At 46.5% G+C, this 26,676-nt stretch overlaps 1 protein-coding gene across 4 annotated transcripts in view; it reads right to left on the bottom strand.

Annotated features, from left to right (window-relative positions):
• The window catches only part of stxbp5l (syntaxin binding protein 5L), a 553,303-nt gene that overhangs the window by 458,676 nt on the left and 67,951 nt on the right, over positions 1-26,676 (bottom strand). For all 4 annotated transcript variants that reach the window (XM_051926381.1, XM_051926380.1, XM_051926382.1 and 1 more), the window contains exon 2: positions 14,959-15,056. In XM_051926381.1, the coding sequence (XP_051782341.1) occupies positions 14,959-15,056 (98 nt within the window). The remainder of the gene's footprint in view (positions 1-14,958; positions 15,057-26,676) is intronic.

Here is a 26,676-nt window from a genome sequence, read left to right as displayed (position 1 = left end):
GTCGACAACACTGGAGTGAGATGAAGGGGCACCTTGCAGAGGATTTTCATGCCGTTTCTCACCCTTGTGTTTTACAGAATCCTGAATGCTTACTGATGACCTTTACTTATTGACTTTAACTTCTTCACAGTGCTTTGAATTTTATCAGGTAATTTATTATTGTTTTATATAAGAAACGGCACCGCACTTGGTTATCGGACCCCCGCTGGCATTGCAAAGGAAAGCACTTGGCCCATCTGCACTCACTCTTGTTGCCCTCACTGCCGCAAGTCCGTCCTGCTTTCATGACTATGGATATCCCAGGTCCGAGGGAGTGGGCCAGCCGCGGGCATCACCAGGCGTTGCAGCAGAGGGTGGTCTTTGTTCTCACTCAGGATGTTCCTGTTCTTTTATGGCGGATTGTACTCGCTGTGGCAGTTATTGGACGTGACGCTATTATGTTTGTTTTTCCTTAGGATTATTTATTCACTTATTTTCCAAAGTGTTCATTTAATCCTCCTGCACTTATGCGGATTTGGCTTTGCACCTCAGTCACTTGCACTGCATGCAGATGAGGACCTTCCTCAAACTCGGCGTCCATCTTTGTCGTGGCTTTCATAATCGTCACCCCCACCCCATGCCCTGATGATGATGGGGGCTGACACGCTGCTGGGGGTCTCTGGAGATACTGCAGCTCGGCTTTGTTCAATGCCTTTCTTTAATTTTTTCCCCCACCACAAAACACTCATCTCCACATCACCATAAAGAGACAAGCCACCCATGTGAGCTTCTCAGGCTGGTACCTCAGCAGAGCCCACCAATCTGACGATTCACGTGGCACATGAAAGGTCGACTTTCTGATCACGTATCCTCCATGGATTGGACAGACAAGACCAGCACAACGAGCACCGAAATAGAAATCGTAGAAGCGGCAGATTCAAACACGGCAAGAGATCATAGTGTCGGGAAGTTGGCATCAAGCAAAGCTGAAAAATAAAAACCCAAAAAACCGGGCAGCCATTCACAGTCCACCCTTAGCCTCATGAACCATGGTGGGCAGTGCCAGCCTACAAACACCTCTCATCGGTTGCCACACTTCTTACAGTCACCTCAGGCTGGCACGCCATAGCTGGATGAGCACAAAGACTTGGAACAAAGCAAACCACTCAGGAATTCGCGGAGTCTGAATGCCAGGAATCCACTTTTCATTAGTTCAACTGCTAATGGACCTCATAAATCAGAGGCCTGGCACCATTCATATGGAAGGGACCGGTGCTCACATCCGAGGTCCCGCATGCCCATCAATTATCACGGCAAACTGCCGGCAACCCGCACTCCGGCTTTGAAAATGTGAGCCACATAAGCACAGTGGGAAGCAGAGAAAAGAGAAGAGGATCGAGGAATAAAAAGAGAGAAAAGAGAGAGAGAGAGAGAAAGAGAGAAAGAGAGAGAGAGAGAGAAAGAGAGAAAGAGAGAGAGAGAGAGAAAAAGAGAGACTAGCAACAAGCCGGACGGAAATCCATGGAAAAAAAAAAAAGAAAAGAATTTGTGGGAATGGACTGGAAATTCTAGTTATCTGGTGAGCGTGCGATACACACAGAGAAAAGACAAAGGGGGTCTCAAGGTATGTCAGACCCCTGTACAGGACCACCAGAAAAAGGGAGTTGGTGACAGACAGAGAGAGTTGGGAATGGAAGATAAGATAGGAACAGAGAGAGAGAGAGAGAGAGAAAGACACCACATACGTACATACAACTGAAGTTAAAACTGTAATGCAGCAGACAGACAGACAGACAGGAAAGACTCCATGTATGAGATGTGAAAGGTGCTGTGTAACAGACAGAAAGGAAAGGCGCTATATCACTGATGGATGTGTAAAGTGTAATATGACAGCTAGATTTACATACGAAAGGAACTATATAACTGACAGATATTGAAGAAAGGCACTACACAATTAATACATAGGAGGATGATAAGGTGATTACTGTCATGGGCACAAATATGAAAAGTACTGTGTGACCAGCAGGACAAGAAAGGCACGATAGATAGATAGATAGATAGATAGATAGATAGATAGATAGATAGATAGATAGATAGATAGATAGATAGATAGATAGATAGATAGATAGATAGATAGATTTGAAAGGCACTATATAATAGATATGAAAGGCACTATATGATAGATAGATAGATAGATAGATAGATAGATAGATAGATAGATAGATAGATAGATAGATAGATAGATAGATAGATAGGAAAGGCACTATATAATAGATATGAAAGGCACTATATGATAGATAGATAGATAGATAGATAGATAGATAGATAGATAGATAGATAGATAGATAGATAGATAGATAGATAGATAGATAGATAGATAGATAGATAGATAGATAGATATGAAAGGCACTATATAATAGATAGACAGAAGTTGTATCCTCACATGTCTCCTCTCCACACCCATTCTCTCATTCTGTCATTAGCCCTGTCATTTATTTCCTTCATATACACATTCATTCACTCACTGATTCAGGCAGTCACTCATACCCATTCACTTATTTATTAATTTATCATTCATGCATTCACTCATTTACAAATTCACCCATTCATTCATTCATCCATCCATTTATTCACTCATTTCTCTTTCATGCATTTAATTATACCCGTTCACTCATCCACACCTGCACTCATTCATGGGTTCACTTATTTCCGTTCACTCGCTCCTGTGTTCCTGTATTCACTCATCCCCTTCTGCTTATCTTATCACTCTTTTGCTCCCATTGCATCACTCAGACATTCACTCGTTCACACGTTCATTTCTTCACTCATACTCTTTCATGCATTTCTTCGCACCCATTCACATTTCCCCTCACTCATTCATTTCTCTCACGTTTTCACCTGTGCCCCCTCACACAATGTGGAGTCGCCCACCCAGCTAAAGTTCATGTTTCAGCAGAGAGTGACATCACGCTGTGCACTCACAGGGTCACCATGTCCACAGTACACAGACAGACGGCAGAATAAGAAAAGCGAGAAGCGAGAGCTTTAAGGACCGCCGGTCTATCGTGCCGCTCCGCTGGCTCCGGTCAAAGGGACGGCAGTCCAAAGTCTGAACAGCTGCATTTAAACAAGAAGCCCATCATTAGGACATCAGCTGAAAGCGAATGCAGAGCTGCACTGCGCCCCGCACGTGACAGGAATGCCAATGGGCAGCTCCTGCAGATCCTGAGACGAGAAGCCTAATTAAATCACAGTAGCAGTGGAGCTGGTGGCCGTCCGCTCACAGGGGCCATCTGGTCACCAAGGGAGGAGGACGATGACACCCGGCTCTTTATCAAGCATATAGTGCCTTTCATATAACTCCTCACATTTTGCTATGACAGCCGTAAGCAGAACTTTATTTCTGCTCTTCTGTGCCTTAAATGTGGAAGACGATTTCTGGAGACCCTCATGAAGAGGAAGGCATGGAGCTGAAATCCTGGAAACCCACCAAACACAATTGAACTCAGAGACCCCGCATTAAAGCCACTTTTTCCACGACTTACTTAACTGCTCAAAATGAAAGCGAAGGGTCTGTTGGGTTTCTTAGTTTAACAATCACAGCACTGTGAAAAAGTATCTGCCCCCTGCCAGAAATCCTATTTTTGAATATTTTACACAGTCACCTTCACAGAAAATGCAATATTAGAGAAGGGCAACCAGAGTGGACACTGAAGTCATCACTTTCTTTATTCAAGGAGTACTCTGATGTGATAAAGTAATTGCCCCCCATCATGCCCCCCCCTATTTAATTGATTGGATGAACCACCAGCTAAACGCTCTGTACAATTTGATATCCGCCTTGGCATTGAGAAATTCGGGACCCCTGGCAGATCTGCTTTTGAATGTGAACTGCACACTTCAGGACCAACTCAGGACTCCAAAACTTCTGAGTCCTTCAGTTATGAGCTTACGTTTGTGTTTTGGCTCATCGTCCTGATGCACAGCCCAATAGTGTTTTAGCTTCACAGGTCACAGACAGACAAACGGAATATTCCGGAAAAGTGTGCAGATTTCATGGGTTCCATCCAGAGCAACCCCATCTGATAACGCCAGCGCCGCCATATTTTACTGTAGTTCTGCCCTTCTAATGCCTGACACTGTGATCCTGTGATGTCCAAAGTGCTGCACTTATAACTTTGTCTGTCCAATGAACAAAAGACTTGGGGTCATCCGGGAATTCCTTTCTCTTGTCTGCCTTACTCCTCTACTCTCCTAAGGTGTTAATCGAAAGGTCCTTTTCCCACCGTTTCCTAGGATTGTTGAAGAGAAGGTGCTTTGATCACTGAGATGTTGCCCGAGTCTTCTAGACTAACCCGTGTCACCTTCTGGAATAGAAATAAGTGGAAGGCAATGTGAGCAGGTAGTTTCACCGCCTGGTGTGGGAGCAGCAGGAGCTCACAGCCCCACAGAGAGTGTGGAGGTCAGTTGAACTTATCACAGGGTGGGCACCCTCAGATTTTCGAGGATACATCTACACCAAGCGATGGCAAACCAGGACAAGGAAACTGATCTGCGACAACAGCCAATCCGAACCAACGGCCTCTTCTCTGCATATTTTTCCACTTCTTTTGTGTATTTGTTCAAATTAAATGGGCTTTTTCACCCGGTTGGCACCCCAAGCAACCAACTGTGTCCTGCACCCTGATTTCAGCCCGCTGCACAATATAATCTTGTAGAACATCAGTGACCCACTGATGTTAAAGGTGCGTTAGCAGGATGACTCTGCTGTTACGGGTGGGTCAGGTTGCATTTGTGTGAATTTTAGTTTTTTTGTTGTTGTTTCCTGTTTATTTCTGTGTGACGTGATGATTGTGTGCTGTCCCTGTAAATGCAGTTCTCTTCCTTGTTCTTCATGGGTGGAGCCCTCAGGAGGCGGGGTCACTCTAACATTACTGCTGCTGGCTCCTCCTCCATCTGTCTTGATAAGCAGCCCGGAATGAATAAGTCAGCAGCACTTTGTGGGTGGAGCCCTCAGGAGGTGGGGTCACCCTGACATCACTGCTGTTTGCTCCTCCTCCCTCTGGCTTGATAAGCAGTCCAGAATAAATAAGTCAGCAGCACTTTGTGGGTGGAACCCTCAAGAGGCGGGGTCACCCTGACATCACTGCTGTTGGCTCCTCCTCCCTCTGACTTGATAAGCAGCCCAGAATGAATAAATCAGCAGTACTTTGTGGGTGGAATTATTAGGAGGCGGGGTCATCCTGACATCACTGCTGCTGGCTCCTCCTCCCTCTGGCTTGATAAGCACTGCAGCCCAGAATTAATAAATCAGCAGCACTTTGTGGGTGGAACCCTCAAGAGGTGGTGTCACCCTGACATCACTGCTGTTTGCTCCTCCTCCCTCTGGCTTGATAAGCAGTCCAGAATGAATAAGTCAGCAGCACTTTGTGGGTGGAGCACTCAGGAGGCGGGGTCACTATAACATCACTGCTGCTGGCTCCTCCCTCTGCCTTGATAAGCAGCCTGGAATGAATAAGTCAGTAGCACTTTGTGGGTGGAGCCCTCAGGAGGCGGGGTCACTCTAACATCACTGCTGCTGGCTCCTCCTCCCTCTGCCATGATAAGCAGCCCGGACTGAATAAGTCAGCAGCACTTTGTGGGTGGAATTCTTAGGAGGCGGGGTCACCCTGACATCACTGCTGCTGGCTCCTCCCTCTACCTTGATAAGCAGCCCGGAATGAATAAGTCAGCAGCGCTTTGTGGGTGGAACCCTCAGGAGGTGGGGTCACCCTGACATCACTGCTGTTTGCTCCTCCTCCCTCTGGCTTGATAAGCAGTCCAGAATGAATAAATCAGCAGCACTTTGTGGGTGGAATTCTTAGGAGGCGGGGTCACCCTGACATCACTGCTGCTGGCTCCTCCCTCTACCTTGATAAGCAGCCCGGAATGAATAAGTCAGCAGTGCTTTGTGGGTGGAGCCCTCAGGAGGTGGGGTCACCCTGACATCACTGCTGTTTGCTCCTCCTCCCTCTGGCTTGATAAGCAGTCCAGAATAAATAAGTCAGCAGCACTTTGTGGGTGGAACCCTCAAGAGGCGGGGTCACCCTGACATCACTGCTGTTGGCTCCTCCTCCCTCTGACTTGATAAGCAGCCCAGAATGAATAAATCAGCAGTACTTTGTGGGTGGAATTATTAGGAGGCGGGGTCATCCTGACATCACTGCTGCTGGCTCCTCCTCCCTCTGGCTTGATAAGCAGTCCAGAATGAATAAGTCAGCAGCACTTTGTGGGTGGAGCACTCAGGAGGCGGGGTCACTATAACATCACTGCTGCTGGCTCCTCCCTCTGCCTTGATAAGCAGCCTGGAATGAATAAGTCAGCAGCGCTTTGTGGGTGGAACCCTCAAGAGGCGGGGTCACCCTGACAGCACTGCTGTTTGCTCCTCCTCCCTCTGGCTTGATAAGCAGTCCAGAATGAATAAATCAGCAGCACTTTGTGGGTGGAATTCTTAGGAGGCGGGGTCACCCTGACATCACTGCTGCTGGCTCCTCCCTCTACCTTGATAAGCAGCCCGGACTGAATAAGTCAGCAGTGCTTTGTGGGTGGAACCCTCAAGAGGCGGGGCCACCCTGACATCACTGCTGCTGGCTCCTCCAGTGCTGTTGACGTGTTGTTTGGCTTTTGACTGAAGTTTGAGGTTCTGTAGTCTTTTCCTGTCAGGGAAGCCATGTTGTGTACCGTTGTCAGGGTTAAGTTCCGTGTAACTAGGGGTGTGGTCTCCAGAGTCATGACCCTGAATGAATCAGCAGATAAGAAAAAGGTCCGCCTTTAGCTGAGAGCCTCATCTGATCTGCAGATAAAATCAAACACTTTGGACTTCTCGTGTGTTTATTTTCATGTCTTGCCTGTTATCTGACAGTGAGTTTTGCCTCGTGTCTGGGTGTTGGTAGCTTCGTTTATTTTTATTTTCATTTCTTTTCCCTTTTGCTCACGTCTACTGTCTTTCCCGCCGAGTCAGGAGAGACGTGAAGGAGATCCTACTGAGTGTTGTGTGCTTTGTGTGTGTCTGTGTGTGGAATTTCAGGCTTTTCTCATTATGTCTAGTAGTAGTAGTTGTAGTACCACCCCGGGACGAGAGGGGGCGCTGCCACTGACAGTCTTATCAACTTCATCCCTCACGAAGTGAAGGAAGCCCCGCCCCCTTCCAGTCCACACAATATAAAAGGAGAACAAGGCGCTGACCTGAGCCAAACTGGAAACATTCATGTGGCCACCAAGAGAGAGGGGTGCTACCCTTAATGGTAAGAGGCAGAGATTTGTACCTAAATATGTGACTTTAAATGTTTGGCTAAATATCTGAAAACGCTGATCATGACGATCCACAAAGCAGGCCTGCTTCTCTGAATATCCACAACACGGACGCTTGACAGACCACCACACAGAAGGGGGCTGCCATGCCCTGAACCTCCTGTGTGATGAAGAGCACAGTAGATGAGCCTGCCTGCCTGCCTGCTGTGCCCCACATCACCCTGGTGCCAGCTCCTCACTGAAAGGGCCCTGCAGTGTACACTGAAATGTCAAGGTCACCCTGGAAGGCTCCATATCGGGATTAAAAGACATGGCAGGGTGGCTGTGACCGAGCGGCCAACCTGAACGTTTGATTTATCAGAGTAGAGTTGGATCTGAGCAGCCAGGAATAACAAATTGACATTCTGAATCTGTCAGTGCGGAGCGTCTGCTGATGGAGGACGGGCTCACCGTCAAAGTACACAGTACACTGATGAGCGGCGAGGAGCGGAACGTGACTGTGGAGTTTAAAAGAGACGACGACAAGAAATACACGCAGCGGCCACTTTATTAGGTACACCTGAGCAGCTGCTCGTTAAGGCAAATCTCTAATCAGCCAATCACAGGGCAGCATTCCGGCAGACAGACGTCGTCAAGGCGACCGTCCGAGGTTCAAACTGAGCATCAGAATAAGGAAGACAAAGGAGAGTGGAGGGACTTGGAATGTGGAGCGGCTGCTGGTTTGAGTGATCTGCTGGGATTTTCACACACAACCAACCATCTCTGGGGTTTACAGAGAAGAGTCCGGAAAAAGGAAAATATCAGGTGGGTGGCAGGTCTCTGTTGGTGTCAGAGGTCAGAGGAGAATGGTCAGACTGGTCTGAGATGACAGAAAGGCAACAGGAACTCCAATAAGCAGTCATTACAACTGAGGGGTGCAGAAGAGCAGCTCTGAACACATAACATGGCAAAAACCTTGAAGCAGGTGGGGGGCTACAGCAGCAGACCATCACACCGGGTGACACTCCTGTCAGCTAACAACAGCCAACTGAGGTGACAATTCACACGGGCTCATCAAAATTGGACAACAGAAGATTGGAAAAATGTCACCTGGTCTGAGGAGTCTCGATTTCTGCTGTGACATTCGGATGGTGGGCTCCACAACAGGAAAGCAGAGATCCATCCTGCCTTGTATCGACGGTTCAGGCTGCTGGTGGTCTAATGCTGTGGTTGATATTTTCTTGGCACACTTTCGGCCCCTTAGTACAAAACTGAGAATCATTAAAATGCCTATCTGAGTATTGTTGCTGACCATGTCCACACCTTTTATAACCGCCATCTTCTGATGGCTCCTTCCAGTAGGATAACGCGCCACGTAACAAAGCTCAGATCATCTCACACTGGTGTCTTGAACGTGACGATGAGTTCACTGGACTCAAATGGCCTCCATTGTTAGCAGATGTCAATCCCATAGAGCACCTTTGGGATGTGGTGGGACGGGAGATTTGCATCATGGATGTGCAGTCGACAAATCTGCAGCAACTGCGTGAAGCCATCATGTCAATGTGAGAAACATCAAAGGGGGTCCAACCAGGTACTATTAAGGTGTACCTAATAAAGTGGCTGGGGACAAGAAGAGAGGAATATCCTGCAGCAGAAATGTTTTTTGTTATCAGTGAAAGATTTAGCAGGCAGTTTGGTTAAGAACAACGATGAAGGTGCAGTTCCTGCCTCCCGCTGACTTGCTGTGTGACCCTGACTGAGCTTGAGAGCTGGTATAAATACAGGGGAATACAAACATTATATATATATATAGATAGATAGATACAGTGCATCCAGAAAGTATTCCCAGCGCATCACTTTTTCCACATTTTGTTATGTTACAGCCTTATTCCAAAATGGATTAAATTAATTTTTTCCTCAGAATTCTACACACAACACCCCATAATGACAACGTGAAAAAAAGTTTGAGATTCTTGCAAATTTATTAAAAATAACAAAACTGATAAATCCCATGTCCATAAGTATTCACAGCCTTTGCTCAATACTTTGTCGATGCCCCTTTGGCAGCAATTACAGCCTCAAGTCTTTTTGAATATGATGCCACAAGCTTGGCACACCTATCCTTGGCCAGTTTGGCCCATTCCTCTTTGCAGCACCTCTCAAGCTCCATCAGGTTGGATGGGAAGCGTCGGTGCACAGCCATTTTAAGATCTCTCCAGAGATGTTCAATCAGATTCAAGTCTGGGCTCTGGCTGGGCCACTCAAGGACATTCACAGAGTTGTCCTGAAGCCACTCCTTTGATATCTTGGCTGTGTGCTTAGGGTCGTTGTCCTGCTGAAAGATGAACCGTCGCCCCAGTCTGAGGTCAAGAGCACTCTGGAGCAGGTTTTCATCCAGGATGTCTCTGTACATTGCTGCAGTCATCTTTCCCTTTATCCTGACTAGTCTCCCATCCCCACAGCATGATGCTGCCACCACCATGCTTCACTGTAGGGATGGTATTGGCCTGGTGATGAGTGGTGCCTGGTTTCCTCCAAATGTGACACCTGGCATTCACACCAAAGAGTTCAATCTTTGTCTCATCACACCAGAGAATTTTCTTTCTCATGGTCTCAGACTCCTTCAGGTGCCATTTGGCAAACTCAAGGCGGGCTGCCATGTGCCTTTTACTAAGGAGTGGCTTCCGTCTGGCCACTGTACCATACAGGCCTGATTGGTGGATTGCTGCAGAGATGGTTGTCCTTCTGGAAGGTTCTCCTCTCTCCACAGAGGACCTCTGGAACTCTGACAGAGTGACCACCAGGTTCTTGGTCACCTCCCTGACTAAGGCCCTTCTCCCCCGATCGCTCAGTTTAGATGGCCGGCCAGCTCTAGGAAGAGTCCTGGTGGTTTCGAACTTCTTCCACTTACGGATGATGGAGGCCACTGTGCTCATTGGGACCTTCAAAGCAGCAGAAATTTTTCTGTAACCTTCCCCAGATTTGTGCCTCGAGACAATCCTGTCTCGGAGGTCTACAGACAATTCCTTTGACTTCATGCTTGGTTTGTGCTCTGACATGAACTGTCAACTGTGGGACCTTCTATAGACAGGTGTGTGCCTTTCCAAATCATGTCCAGTCAACTGAATTTACCACAGGTGGACTCCAATGAAGCTGCAGAAACATCTCAAGGATGATCAGGGGAAACAGGATGGACCTGAGCTCAATTTGGAGCTTCATGGCAAAGGCTGTAAATACTTATGTACATGGGATTTCTCAGTTTTTTTATTTTTAATAAATTTACAAAAATCTCAAGTAAACTTTTTTCACGTTGTCATTATGGGGTGTTGTGTGTAGAATTCTGAGGAAAAAAATGAATTGAATCCATTTTAGAATAAAGCTGAAATGAAGGGATTGTGTTCAAAAAATCCTTTAGTTGCCTCACATCGTTTTGTTCACCCCACTGAATTAAAGCTGAAAGTCTGCACTTCAACTGCTTCTGAGTTGTTTCATTTACAATTCATTGTGGTAATGTACAGAACCAAAATTAGAAAAAAGTTGTCTGTCCAGATATTTATGGACCTAACTGTAGATATACATACACTAGGGGGCTTTAAGAGTCCACCCTGGAGGGGGAAGGGTAGGAGCAAGGGGGCAGCAGGCACGGAATCGGGGGTGTGGCCGTGGGACTGGGAATGTATAAACAGCGATCACTCAGTCAGGATAAACCATTGCACAACGTGGATCGGTGGCGGATGGTGCGTTTTGAGACTGTCATATCTGATTATTTGGATTATTAGTTAAACGTAAAGCTAATATATCACACAGGTGAAATTCAGGAAATTCAGTTCAGTGCATCTCTTAGTCTTATTAACAATGGTAATTCATTATCCAAATTACAATCTTTACCTAAATCCCTAATAATATTGTCACACCGTCGTAACTTATAGCACTATAGCAAACGTTAATTTTAGAGATTCATTTCGGATTCATTCAGAAAGATCCCCATAATATCATGAAATATCCCAATATTACCGGCCTTTACCAGATCCAGAACAAAATCAATATTTTACCACTCTGCGTACACACAAGCGTACATGTAGGCCTACTGGTCATCTAAGGCCTTTTCCGGACGTTTTATTAGAACAACTTACTGAGCTGCCCCCCTGGACCCCTCCCCCCAATCCAGGGTCTGCACATTTCTGAACCGTGTAGGGCCCCCAAAATGAGCATTGGCATAAAACAAGCGACTGTTTTGTGGCATGAGTGCACAAAGGGCTTCTTGCTCATCACCCTGCCATACAGATGTTCTTTGTGTAAATTGCGCTGAATTGTAGAACGATGTACAGATACACCATCTGCAGCAAGATGTTCCTGCAGGTCTTTGGAGGTGATCTGTGGGTTGTCTGTCACCATTCTCACAATCCTGCTCATATGCCGCTCTTGTATTTTTCTTGGCCTACCAGACCTGCTGGTTTAACAGCAACTGTGCCTGTGGCCTTCCATTTTCTGATTCCATTCCTTACAGTTACAGAAACTGACCGTTTAAACCTCTGACATGGCTTTTCGTAGCCTTCCCCTAAACCAGGAGACTCAACAATCTTTGTTTTCAGATCTTTGGAGAGTTGCTTTGAGGATCCCATGCTGTCACTCTTCAGAGGAGAGTCAAAGGGAAGAAAGCACAACTTGTAATTGACCACCTTAAATACGTTTATATCTCATGATGGGACACACCTGTCTATGAAGTTCAAGGCTTAATGAGCTCATCAACCAATCAGCATTGAGCAGTGACAGGCATTCAAATCAGCACAATGACAAGGGGACCCACATTTGTGCACAGCTAGTTTTTCACATTTGATTTCATTTCATACAACTAAATACTGCGTCACTAAAAATCTTTGTTCGGAAAACACCGCAGTGCTCAGATGTTCCTAGGAAATGAAAGACATACCACTGTTATCGTTACTGTTGAAAGGAGACTCAGTTATTATGCAGGCTGAGAGGGGGTCCCAAAGTTTTTCATATGTGTACACACACATGCATATTTTAAATATATATATATATATATATGGGGAACTGGGAAATCGGCATGAAATATCTACAATCATATCAAAAAGCCCTACAAGAGGGAGGATAACCATCAACCCCTAGCTTGTGAATTAAAAAGGACAACAAAGAATTTAAAGGTTCATTTATCAAAAACAGAAAAAGTCCAGAAAAATCCTCAACAGAGGAAAAAGAGGCAGAAAGGGTTCACCTTCAAAGGCAATCCATAGTAAGCCCGCACCAAAGTGCACTCTGTTGGCAGATTCCAAGTAAATAACAGACACAAATTTCACCAAAAACCTGTAATATCAGAACACACTGACCTCCTGCTCCTGAGCCTTCTCGGCCCATCTAAACAGCCAGAGGGAGGGGCTCAGGAGTGGTGCTGTCTGGGTGGCCCCGCCTCCCGGGGCTCCACCCACAAAGGACTAGAGACAGTATATCATAATAGACAAATAAAATATGAACCATAAGTCAGAAAGTACAGTCCAACAATCATGCACATAAACATGCAGTAACGTCTTTATTTTTTTTAATTCCCCCCCAATTGTTGAGCAAAAAACATTACGTTTTTTTTCAGCAATAAAACTTATCACGTCTAGCATAAACATGTAAATTCCAAAACGTGACCCTAATTCCAATAGGATGTGTCGGTGTTGTGTCCAGTGTGGTACTGATGCAAATTTAGTGCACATCTTTTGTGTGACATTTCAAATCGGTTACCAGTGACAGCCCAACGTCACATTTGGGACTCTAGACGCCCATTTCTTTGCCCAATTTTTTTATAATATTTTTTCTGTTGCTTGCACATGACAGGGTAGAATGTCACTGCCTGATCCACATGATGAATGTGCCCCTTGTGTCATGGTGGGCTACCACAGCGCAAGGTCTTAGTGACGTCCTCATTGCCCTGACATGAATATTGAGACTTCCTGCATTCTGAACAGGGCATGGGGGGGCTAACATTCCTCTGGTCCTTCCACTTGATCACAAGTCTTTTACCTTTTTTGCCACAAATCTAATGTCACACCACAGTGAAACCTCTCTTGACCAAAGTCATCCTGCACATCACAGTGGCTTACAGCGCCATAAGCGTTAGTTTCACTGTCCACATCACACCTGATGACCAATTCACATCATCATCATCATCGCTCATCACTCGATTCAACAGGTGGCTCAGTTTCAGTTTGTTCTGCAACTCTCTGAACAGATTCTCGATTACAAGCCAATGTGTTTCTTGGCTGAAGGCTCCACCCCACTCATGAATATTAATGAGTTACATTAGCACAGCAAACACAGTGGGATTTCAGGCTGAAATTAAGGACCATCAACAAAGGTGACAATGCGTTACTCAGCCAGACACACAACAACCCTCAGAGTGAAGTACTGAACTGTCACATCCAGAAGGATCGAAACGTGTGACCCTGCTGGGAAGGTGACAGGAAATGAGCAAAAAGCAGAAGAAGGTCATGAAATATGAAAATGCTGCTGGATCATTCATGAGTCACATATGGCCACTTCATACTGTTAGAGTATCAGCCTTTTAGACCCGGGGGGGAGCGGCAGGGGGGAGGGGGGGGTTCAAAGATAGATAGATAGATAGATAGATAGATAGATAGATAGATAGATAGATAGATAGATAGATAGATAGATAGATAGATAGATAGATAGATTTTAATTTTAGTATAGTCGGCAGGATCATCTACATAGATAGATAGATGAAAGGCACTATACAATACATAGATTTTAATTTTAGTATAGTCGGCAGGAACATATAGATAGATAGATAGATAGATAGATAAGATAGATAGATAGAGATAGATAGATAGATAGATAGATAGATAGATAGATAGATAGATAGATAGATAGATAGATAGATAGATAGATAGATATGAGAACGAGACAAGTTATTTGTAGGACGTCCCACACCCAACAACATTGCAGCAGACATGAGGGTCCGAGGAGATGTTAGGGTGGGCTTTATGAGTTTCTGCTCCACACTCCAGCACTGCACTGGCCTTCCTACCGAGATTACCAATTTGATGAAGATGAAGGTGCTAATGAGGGTTTAATTAAAGCCGACCCACCAAACGGTTGCGTTTTTAAACCCTTGAAAGGCGCCTCCTAATATGCCGGTGCTGAACCTGAAACCCCAGCGTGTCCTGCTCTTGTCAATCATCTTGGAGAGACGAGACCCAGAAGCCCCTCTTCCCTCATCAAACGTCACCAGAAGCTTTTTGATTTGCCCCGCCGGACCCTCAGCATCTGAGCAGCAGGGGTCACGATGAGTGACCATACGGGGAGGTTACCAGGCACACAAGCAGCCCGCCTTCACATCACTTTTCTAAAAAAGCCCCCATAAAGAAAGCCTCATTTTCCTTTTAAGTTTCATTTAAAGTTTGCAAAATAATCAAATCGAGAAATCCCCGCAGGCAGGCAGCAGACGCGTTTCTTTTGCCCTGAAGCGAATCTCTTCATGCAGGCAGAAAGTCTCGACTAATTATCACATTTTTCATCTCCCCAGTTTGACTTGCCAATCCTGCACCATTTTAGAAAACAACAAAAGGCCACCTCTTACCTTTAGAAGAACTTCTTCTGTGGCTTTGCATCCAAAATACTCGCCATGCCAGACAAAGTGTGCCGAGGGATGAAAGTTTAAAACAAAACAATAGAAAAGGATACATCCGCACTCCTCCGGTCCTCGTTCCAATGGCCAGGAGCTTCTGCACGGGGTCAAACGTCAGGGCAGTGGGCTGATATGGGAAACCGTGGCGTACCGTCTGAAAGACAAGAGACAGAGGGACCCTGAAAACTGGGCACTGCAAAATGAAAAGCCTCCCACCCTCAACATAGATAAGGGTCAAGTGTGGGCATTGAGAACACACAGTGGGGGTGCCAGGCTGGAAATTCCCACCTGCACCCTCAGCATCAGCGGCAGAAATGGGGGGCACAATTACAAATTTAAGGGTACACAGAGGTGACACCTGTCTGTCTGTCTGTCTGTCTGTCTGTCTGTCTGTCTGTCTGTCTCTCATATCCACGTGTCTACCTGTTAATGAACCCTCATACATTTAGTGAGTGCATAACACCTTTCACTTCTCTTATATAGTGCCTTGTTGATCTACATATCTATCCTTTTCACATCTTCACACATGACAATAATGACCCTGTAAACCTACAGCATGTATCTAGGAGAGAGTGTCCCTTTAACAGTCTCTCAATTTTATAGCGCCTTTTCCATTTGCCTAATTTTTTACATAATACTTCTCACATCCATATATTATATAGCACCTTTCCTACCTGTTACACAATACGTTTCCCATCTGTACACACCACAATAATGGCCCTACTAACCACTGTATTGATTTTATAGCACCTTCACCCTGTCCCAGTGTGCTGCTGAGGTGTCACATACACCCTGCACTCGGGTCATCGTGTGGGGGGGTGTGGCAATGTGCTATCAGCGCCTGCTCCCAACCTCCTCCTCCTTTCTGTTCCTCTAAATGTGCTAATGTCCCTTTGTGGGTGGAGCTCTAGGAGGCGGGGCCACCCTTGACATCATAACTACTAAGCCCGCCCTCTGGCTATTTATGTCTGCTGAGAAGGCTCAGGAGTCGGAGATCATCTGGTTAGAGTGGAGCTCTGGGAGGACTGGGATTTATTTTTCGTTGGATTTACTGCTTTTTGAGATGTTCTTGCTTCTAATAATAATAACAATAATTATCCATCCATCCATCCATTTTCCAACCCGCTGAATCCGAACACAGGGTCACGGGGGTCTGCTGAAGCCAATCCCAGCCAACACAGGGCACAAGGCAGGAACCAATCCCGGGCAGGGTGTCAACCCACCGCAGGAACAATAATTATAATAACATATATTGCTTCTCTTCAAGGTTTGTGTTTTTGGACTTGCATGCAGTCAATTGTCTTATTAGGCAAATCCTTTAGTCTTTTTTTGCTTAATTGAGCCCCTCCTGTGTTGCTTAAACAAACCTTCCATTTATAAAAAGTTAGTTTTTTCCTTAAGCCATGGGTTTACCGTCATCCCTCCTCTTTTTAAAGCATTTAAGTTTTTTTTTTTTTTTTTATTTTATTTGAAGCTTCAATCTATTTTTGGGCTTTGAGGCAGACCACTAGAGCTGTCCGTTGAGGTGGCGCAGTTTCCAGTGACGCCTTTCCCAGAAGACTCCATATGATGGCAATGGGATGAAATGGAGGTCCACAGCAGGGCAAGTTTAAAATAAAACACTGCACGGGTGTGTGTGTGTATGTGCTGTTGCAGAGTTGGGGGTCCGCTAACCTCAATTAGTCAGCTGTTCTATATCAGCACTCAGCGGCGTGCAGGTAATTAGAATGACACACCCCTGAGGGGGATAAGGGGAGCGCCTGAGCAGAAGACATGGGGGGGGGGGGGGGACAGGGAAATTAAAAAGAGAAGCAAGGAGGTGAAAACAGAAATAAGAAGAAAGAAAGAGGGTAGTATGGTGAAAGCGGGGGCGATGTGGAGTTGGGATGGGTGTGGTCCCAAAATCAGAGCATGGCTGGCACTTTAGGGACGAGGGTCTTTCCAAGGAGCACTGAGTGGACTCTGTGGTGGTGGCAACATATATTTATTTATAAAAAAAATATTAAACCCTAATAAAATACAGTTAAAATAATATTTTGTATTATAACCCCAAAAGAATATAAATATGTATGTAAACAGCAGTGGAATCAAAAGATAAGGCAGGTACTGTAAATATTTCAATGGCTACAGGCTGAGTGGGGCTAAATATTTTAGTGGCAACAGGCTGGGTGGGGCTAAATATTTAAATTGATACAGGCTGGGTGGGGCTAAGTATTTAAATTTATACAGGCTGGGTGGGGCTAAGTATTTAAACGGCTACAGGCTGGGTGGGGCTAAGTATTTAAATTTATACAGGCTGGGTGGGGCTAAGTATTTAAACGGCTACAGGCCGAGTGGGGCTAAGAATTTAAATTTATACAGGCTGGGTGGGGCTAAATATTTAAATGCTACAGGCTGGGTGGGGCTAAGTATTTAAATTTATACAGGCTGGGTGGGACTAAGTATTTAAACGGCTACAGGCTGGGTGGGGCTAAATATTTAAATGGCTACAGGCCGAGTGGGGCTAAATATTTAAATGCTACAGGCTGGGTGGGGCTAAATATTTCAGTGGCAAAAGGCTGGGTGGGGCTAAATATTTCAATGGCTACCGGCTGGGTGGGGCTAAATATTTAAATGACTACAGGCTGGGTGGGGCTAAATATCCCCAGAAGAATATAAATATGTACATAAATAACAGTGGAATAAAATGCTAAGGCGGTTCAATCATGCTCTACCTCACCTGCAACAGTTCCTAGCTGGATCCCAAAACTAAAAAAAATAAAATAGTTCCCCCCCTCATAAGGTCTTTAAAATAATAAAAGTATCATTGGCATAGTGCCCCTATTTCAAGCCTATATGACCCCCCCCCCCCATATGAGGGGCACAAACCTGGAGTGTTAAGGGTGGGCTGTGCTTGTCGGCAGATGTCTCCTTACCTAGAAGGGTCTGCCAAGGGGACACTGGAATTTAGGAAGCAGCCCTGCAGCTCGTGATTTCCTTTGGAATATTTCTTTTTCTGGGATGGATACTGATTTATCGGAGCATATTGTTTTATTGTTTTACCAACGGAAGCCCTGAAGCACTTCTGCACCTTAACTCTTGTTGTTGGTGTCCGGCTCCGGGTTCAGGGACATGGTGGCAGCTGGAGCCAACCCGGACTGTGACAGACAAGAAGTGACCCAGCAATGTCAGGCTTTGTCAGGACTAATGAGCCTCTGCTGGGCCTGAATGTTCAGTAAGTAAGATGGCAAAGATGAGTGAGCTTGAGGGTCCAGGGCTGTGCACTCCCCCCCCCCCCCACCCCACCCCCAGTGAGCTCAGTAAATGAATGAATGACTAATGGACCCCTCTTGGTGAATCTTAAAGATGAAATCCTGGTCTGCAGGTGTCTGAGGGCAAACATCTCAACAACAATGGCACCCGCAGGACAATGCAAAGGCATCGTTTAGCCTGGTTGGCCCCCCCTGGGGTTCTCGTGTGTTCCTCTCCTCTTCCAACTTTAAATTAATATATCTCCACCCCCCACCTCGTCTCCACCACGTTGAGATATTTTCATTTCAACAGTTGACACCCAGGCTCTGGCCCTCGTAACCTCTTTGCAGGATTTCTCGTTATTTGCTGCCTGGCGCTCCTCCCCGACTCCGTGCTTGATGGTGTCTGCGGCACTTCAAAGCCGTGGGGGCTCCTCCGACAATTTACACGCCGAGCTGGGCGACCTCCCGCCGTCTCGGGCCTTGCGTTCTTTCTTTCTTTTCTTGTTTCCTGCGCAGGCACCCTGCGGATTTGTATTTGTGTTTGATGGCACAGACATGGCCATCACATCCACTGTGTCACACTTATTAAAGTGGGGACGTTGGAGGGACAAAAGAAGATTTTTTTTCTTTTTCAGTCGTTTCAGAGTTTTCAGGGATACCCACGCCCACACTCGGCCCCCCGGCGGCAGCTCTTAGGAGCACTCGAGTCTCTGCCTTAATTAACTCACTTCTCTTGCTCCCATCGTTGCTGAAACACATTGGGTGGGCTTGCCTTTAGGCTAAACTGCAAAGCATCTGGACAGGTCCATCGCCAGGTAGCCCTGGGGGGGTCTATCGATTTCATCGTGTCACCGACGTGCAGGTTTGGCTCAATCCGATGTCAGGCTTCAAAAGGGCAAAAACGCATTTCAGAAATTATAGTCGGTGGAGAAGCTAAGCGTGGGTGGCAGAAAGTGTGCAGGTGCGTGCCCAGGGTGGGGAATACAAAATACAGTGTGAGGAGACCCCATGAACTCCCCCAATAGTCTGAAAATTGAATTTGTGGCGGGGACCTTAAAAAATGAAATAAAAACATCCATCCATTTTCATTACCCTTTATACATGGCAGCCGGAGTCTATCCCAGCAATCACCTGGACACGGTGCCAGTCTATCACGGGGTGCACACAAACTCTCTGGGGCCAATTTAGCAACACCACTGCATGGCTTTGAACTGTGTGAGGATACCACAGGACACCCACATGAACATGGGAAGAACATGCAACCTCCACACAGACAGGACACAGATTATGAACCTTGATCTGCTTATGAAAAGCAGCGGAGCTACCACTGTGCCACCATGCTACCCAAAATAAAAAAAAAAACACGTTATAGTATTATAAATCACTCAGCGCCCATTAGTGAAGAAATATGGCAAAAATATCACGTGGCAACAGGGTGGATAGCTCTACATACATGACTGGCAACAGGCTGGGTGAGGCTAAATAAGACCAGCGGCCACAAGATGGGTGCAGTTACACACTTGACAGGCAACAGGCTAAACAGTTGGTGTTGTAACAGGCTGGCAGAGCTAGTTGCTTGAGTGGGTGGGGCTAGACAGTTGTTGTGGCAACAGGATGGGTGGGGCTAAATATTTCAATGGCAACAGAATGGGTGGGACTAAATATTTTGGTGCCAACAGGAAGGGTGGGGCTAAATATTTCAGTGGCAACAGAAAGGGTGGGGCTAAATATTTCAATGGCAACAGGATGGGTGGGGCTAAATATTTCAGTGGCAACAGGAAGGGCGAGGCTAAATATTTCAATGGCAACAAGATGGGTGGGGCTAAATATTTCAGTGGCAACAGGCTGGCAGAGCTAGTTAATTGAGTGGGTGGGGCTAGACAGTTGTTGTGGCAACAGGCTGGGTGGGGCTAAAACCTTGACTGGGAACAGGATGGGTGGGGCTAAATATTTCAATGGCAACAGGATGGGTGGGACTAAATATTTCGGAGGCAACATGAAGGGTGGGGCTAAATATTTCAGTGGCAATAGAATGGGTGGGACTAAATATTTCAGTGGCAACAGGAAGGGTGGGGCTAAAAATTTAAATGGCAACAGGATGGGTGGGGCTAAATATTTCAGTGGCAACAGGATGGGTGGGGCTAAATATTTCAGTGGCAACAGGCTGGCAGAGCTAGTTACTTGAGTGGGTGGGGCTAGACAGTTGTGGCAACAGGCTGGGTGGGGCTAAAACCTTGACTGGGAACAGGATGGGTGGGGCTAAATATTTCAATGGCAACAGGATGGGTGGGACTAAATATTTCGGTGGCAACAGGAAGGGTGGGGCTAGGAAGGGTGGGGTTAAATATTTCAGTGGCAACAGGATGGGTGGGGCTAAATATTTCAGTGGCAGCAGGAAGGGCGAGGCTAAATATTTCAATGGCAACAAGATGGGTGGGGCTAAATATTTCAGTGGCAACAGGCTGGCAGAGCTAGTTAATTGAGTGGGTGGGGCTAGACAGTTGTTGTGGCAACAGGCTGGGTGGGGCTAAAACCTTGACTGGGAACAGGATGGGTGGGGCTAAATATTTCAATGGCAACAGGATGGGTGGGACTAAATATTTCGGAGGCAACATGAAGGGTGGGGCTAAATATTTCAGTGGCAATAGTATGGGTGGGACTAAATATTTCAGTGGCAACAGGAAGGGTGGGGCTAAAAATTTAAATGGCAACAGGATGGGTGGGGCTAAATATTTCAGTGGCAACAGGATGGGTGGGGCTAAATATTTCAGTGGCAACAGGCTGGCAGAGCTAGTTAATTGAGTGGGTGGGGCTAGACAGTTGTGGCAACAGGCTGGGTGGGGCTAAAACCTTGACTGGGAACAGGATGGGTGGGGCTAAATATTTCAATGGCAACAGGATGGGTGGGACTAAATATTTCGGTGGCAACAGGAAGGGTGGGGCTAGGAAGGGTGGGGCTAAATATTTCAGTGGCAACAGGATGGGTGGGGCTAAATATTTCAATGGCAATAGGATGGGTGGGACTAAATATTTCAGTGGCAACAGAAAGGGTGGGGCTAAATATTTCAGTGGCAACAGAAAGGGTGGGGCTAAATATTTCAATGGCAACAGGATGGGTGGGGCTAAATATTTCAGTGGCAACAGGATGGGTGGGGCTAAAACCTTGACTGGGAACAGGATGGGTGGGGCTAAATATTTTAATGGCAACAGGATGGGTGGGACTAAATATTTCAGTGGCAACAGGAAGGGTGGGGCTAGAAAGGGTGGGGCTAAATATTTCAGTGGCAACAGGAAGGGTGGAGATAGATACTTGAGTAGCAATTGGAAGGGCAGAGCTATATAACTGAGTATTGCCATTCAGGGTGGCACTAGACAGTTGAGTGGCAGCAAACTGTGTGGGATTAGACAGTTGCAGCAAAAGGATGGGTGGGGCTAAATCTTTCAATGGCTACAGAAGCGTTTCTCAACTTTTAAGTATTTGCGACCCGAGTTTTCATAACAATTTTAATCGCGCCCCCCTAATGTTTTTTGAAAGGAGCCCACTAATACCAATTTGTTCTTTTTTAATTAATGATATATCATAGATGCATATTTTATTATACCTACCTTCGACCTTTTATCGACATTTATCTAACTCTATATTTATTTTTCTATTATCAGAATGCAGTTTAAATTAATTTATTTTGGTTTCAATAGATGTATTTTTCATATTTTCGATTCTTGTTTTCTTTTTTTCATATCTTCGCATCCCCCTTTTTGTTACTTCATGCCCCCCTAGGGGGGCTTGGCCCACAGTTTGAGAACCACGTGGCTACAGGGTGGATGGAGATAGATACTTGAGTAGCAATTGGCTGGGCAGAGTTATATAATTGAGTGTGCCATTCAGGGTGGCACTAGACAGTTGAGTGGGAGCAAGCTGTGTGGAACTAGACAGTTGCAGCAAAAGGTTGGGTAGGGCTAAAAACCTTGAGTGGCAACAAGATGGGTGGGGCTAAATCTTTCAGTGGCAACAGGCTGGATGGAGATAGATATTTAAATAGTAAGTGGGTGGGTGGAGCTAGACAACTGAGTGGCGCCATTCAAGGCAGGACTAGACAGTTGAGTGGAAGTTGTGGCAAAAGGCTGGGCATGGCTAGATACTTGATTGGCAATGTGCTAGATGGGTCTTGATAACTAATTGGAACAGAGTGGGTTGAACTAGACAGTTGTTAGACACTCAAGTGGCAGACACTTGCTAGGCAACAGGTTAGGTTGGGCTAAACAGTTGTTGTGGCAAAGTGCTCAAGAAAAAGAGAGAGAGAGAGAGAGATCGGGGGCCCGCACTGGTACAGCACATTGCCACACCAACCACATGACAAACCACCTCAAGATCCCAGATTAGGACCCGAGTGCAGCTGTGCAATGGGTGACACCTCATAAGTGGCAACAGGATGGGTGGAACAAAATGGTTGCTGTGGCAACAAGCTGGGTGGGACAAGATAGACAAGTGGCAACAGGTTGGGCTGTTTTAGATTCTTGAATGGCAGCCTGCTAAGCAGAGCTAAATAACTGATTGGCAACAGTTTGGGTTGAACTTGACAATTGTGGTAACGTTCTGGGCAGGGATAGACACTTGAGTGGCAGTAGGCTACGCAGGGCTAGACAGTTGTTGTGGTAGCAGGATGGGCAGGACTAGATACTTGACGGCAACAGGATGAGTGGGACTATTCGGCTGCAGTAACATGTGAGGGAGTGACATTTACATTCATTTATTTGGCATTTGAGACACAATGGGGTCCATGTCTGCTGTTCAGGTAAATGAAGTGTTTGCGGAGGGTCACACAGTGCCAGTAGCAGAATTTGAACTCACAGCCTAAGGGTTTAAAGTCCAAAAACTGCACCACTATGGCACACAATGCCCTGATGGCCAGCTACTTCAGTGACATCAGGCTTGGCAGGGCTAGATGTGCCAATAGGTTGGGCTGATCTATATTCTTGACTGGCAACAGGCTGGGAGGGGCTAAATAACTGATGGGCAACAGCTTGGGTTGAACTAGACAGTTGTGGCAACAGGCTGGGCAGGGGTAGACACCTGAGTGGCAGCAGGCCGTGTGGGACTAGACAGTTGCTATGGCGACAGGCTGGACAGGACTAGATACTTGATTGGGTGAGACTGGTCAGGTGTGGCAACATGCTGGACATTGACATCTTTATCGAAGGTAATGTACTACATTTTAGAAACAATTATTATTAATAAAAAATAATAATAATAATACATTGTATTTATAAAGCGCCATTTCCAATTGGTTAAATGAAGTGTCTTGCTCAGGGTCACACAGTGTCAGTAGCAGGATTTAGGGTTTAAAGTCCTAAAGCTTTACCACATTGGCTCACTGGACAGGGCCAGCTACTCGAGTGACAACAGGCTTGGTGGGACAAGACAGCTGTGGCAATAGTCTTGGCATTTAAATTTATTTATTCATTTGGATAACACTTTAAGCCAAGGTGACTTATTATGTTTGTGACACAATTGGTCCCATTTCTGTTGTGTTCTAACTAGAGCCCAGGGTCACACTTCACTGTTTGAAGTCCAAAGCTTTAACCACTATGCCACTATGGCAGGGTGAGACACTCAAGTAGCTGGGTGGTGTTAAATGCACAGGTGGCAACAGGCTGGGCTGCGCCAGATACTTGAGTGGCAACAAGCTAGGTAGGGCTACACGATTGACGGAGCAAAGTTTAGGGTCGAATGAAACATTTGTGGCAACAGGCTGGGTGGGGATAGACACTTGAGTGGCAGCAGGCAGTGCGGGACTAGACAGTTGTTGTGGCAACAGGCTGGGTGGGGCTAAAAGCTTGAGTGGCAACAAGATGGGTGGGGCTAAATACTTAAGTGGCAACAGGCAGGGTGGAGACAGATACGTGAGTAGCAATTGGGTGGGAGGAACTAGATGATTGAGTGGCACCGATTAGGGCAGGACTAGACAATTGCTGTGGCAACAGGGTGACTGGGGCTAAAAGCTGGAGAGGCAACAAGATGGGTGGGGCTAAATACTTAAGTGGCAACAGACTGGGTGCAGATAGATATTTGAGTAGCAACTGGGAGGGTGGAGCTAGAGGATTGAGTGGCACCATTCAGGGCAGGGCTAGATAGTTGTTGTAGCAAAAGACTAGGAGGAGCTTAAAGCTTGAAAGACAACAGGATGGGTGGGGCTAAAAGCTTGAGAGGCAACAGGCTGTTTGAGAAACTGCTTTTTCAATGGCAACAGAGTGGGTGTGGCTAAATATTTTAGTGGCAACAGGCTGGATGGAGATAGATATGTGAGAAATCAATTGGCTGGGCGGAGCTAGATGATTGAGTGGATCCATTCAGGGTGGGGTTAGACAGTTGTTGTGGCAAAAGGCTGGGAGGGGCTTAAAGCTTGAAAGGCAACAGGATAGGTGGGGCTAAAAGCTTGAGAGGCAACAGGCTGTTTGAGAAACTGCTTTTTCAGTATTAACAGAGTGGGTGTGGCTAAATATTTTAGTGGCAACAGGCTGGATGGAGATAGATATGTGAGAAATCAATTGGCTGGGCGGAGCTAGATGAATGAGTGGTTCCATTCAGGGCAAAACTAGACAGTTGTCGTGGCAATAGTCTTGGAGGGGCTACAAGCTTGAGAGGCAACAGACTGGGTGGGGCTAAAAGGTTGGGAGGGGCATAAAGCTTGAGAGGCAACATGCTGTTTGAGCAGCTGCTTACTGAGTGGCAACAGAGTGGGTGGGGCTAAATGTTTTAGTGGCAACAGACTGGGTGGAGAAAGGTACTTGAGTAGCAATTGGCTGGGCACAGCTATATGATTGAGTAATAATAATAATAATTCATTACATTTATATAGCGCTTTTCTCAGAATTCAAAGTGCTATCCACACAGGGAGGAACCGGGAAGCGAACCCACAAACTTCCACAGTCTCCTTACTGCAAAGCAGCAGCACTACCACCTGTGAGGAGTGCCATTCAGGGGGGGCACTAGACAGCTGAGTGGCAGTAGGTTGTGTGGGACTAAACAGTTGTTTTGCCAACAGGAAGGGTGGGGTTAAAAGATTGAGTGGCAAAAGGATGGGTGGGGCTAAAAGATTGAGTGGCAAAAGGATGGGTGGGGCTTGGTAATTGATTGGCAACAGTTTGGGTCAAACAAGACTGTTTGGGCAACAGGCTGGGCTGCGTTAGATACTCAATTGGGTCGGACTAGACAGTTGTTGTGCCAAAGGGCTGGGTGGTACTAAATACTTGAATGGCAATAGACTGGGAGGGGCTACGTAATTCAGTGACAACCGGCTGCATAGAGACAGATACTTGAGTGGCAGCATTCAGGGTGGGACTAGACACCTGAGTGGCAGCCTTTTGGGGTTGGCAAGGCTAGATTCTTGAATACTATCAGCCTGTCCAACAAGAACAGAGTGGACGTCTTTTAAGTCAGGAGGACCTGAGACTCTTAGAGGTTTGTCACACAGAGACCTAACTCACACACGGCTGTCACTGACTTCAGCATGACCTTCTGTGACGGGTCTTCCACATATCAGGGCGCTATATAACCTGCCATCCTGTCAGCCTTCTGCCCACTGTCTCGAGGGGCACCAAGGACTCCCAGGTCCTTTTGCGAAAGGTGAACTTTCAAGTTTCAGAGCTCTCATTGTGTTTACATTTGTTCTTCTGACGTGTAACACGTTACATTTACATACGTGAAAAGTCACCTGCCCAAGACGTCCAGGTCTTTCTGCAATAATTCGGAAATATAATCAATAAGACATTATATAATGTTTCTGTTTCCTCCCACAGTCCAAAGACATGCAGGTTAGGTGCATTGGCAATTCTAAATTGTCCCTAGTGTGTGCTTGGTGTGTGGGTGTGTGTGTGCCCTGCGGTGGGCTGGCGCCCTGCCCAGGGTTTGTTTCCTGTCTTGCACCCTGTGTTGGCTGGGATTGGCTCCAGTAGACCCCTGTGACCCTGTAGTTAGGATATAGCGGGTTGGATAATGGATGGGGCGGCACGGTGGCGCAGTGGTAGCGCTGCTGCCTCACAGGAGACCCGGGTTCGCTTCCCGGGTCCTCCCAGTGTGGAATTTGCATGTTCTCTGCGTGGGTTTCCTCCGGGTACTCCGGTTTCCTCCCACAATCCAAAGACATGCAGGTTAGGTGGATTGGCGATTCTAAATTGGCCCTAGTGTGTGTGCTTGGTGTGTGGGTGTGTTTGTGTGTGTCCTGTGGTGGGTTGGCACCCTGCCCGGGATTGGTTCCTGCCTTGTGCCCTGTGTTGGCTGGGATTGGCTCCAGCAGACCCCCGTGATCCTGTAGTTAGGATATAGCGGGTTGGATAATGGATGGATGGACAATCTTTCTGCAGTGATAATGTCCAGGTCATTCTGCTTAGTTGCCATTCCATCGAGTTGAGTTCCATCGACAGACTTCTTTCCATTCCAATCACATCACTGATGTTTATTAAAGCAGCGCAGCGGCCTCAGCACTGACCCCTGCTGGACGTCACCTGTAACATCACAAGATCCTTACAATGGTTCCTCTCACA

Source organism: Erpetoichthys calabaricus, chromosome 4, assembly GCF_900747795.2.
Source record: "Erpetoichthys calabaricus chromosome 4, fErpCal1.3, whole genome shotgun sequence".
NCBI classification, from domain to species: Eukaryota; Metazoa; Chordata; class Cladistia; order Polypteriformes; family Polypteridae; genus Erpetoichthys; species Erpetoichthys calabaricus.
This window is presented reverse-complemented; position numbering and strand designations above follow the sequence as displayed.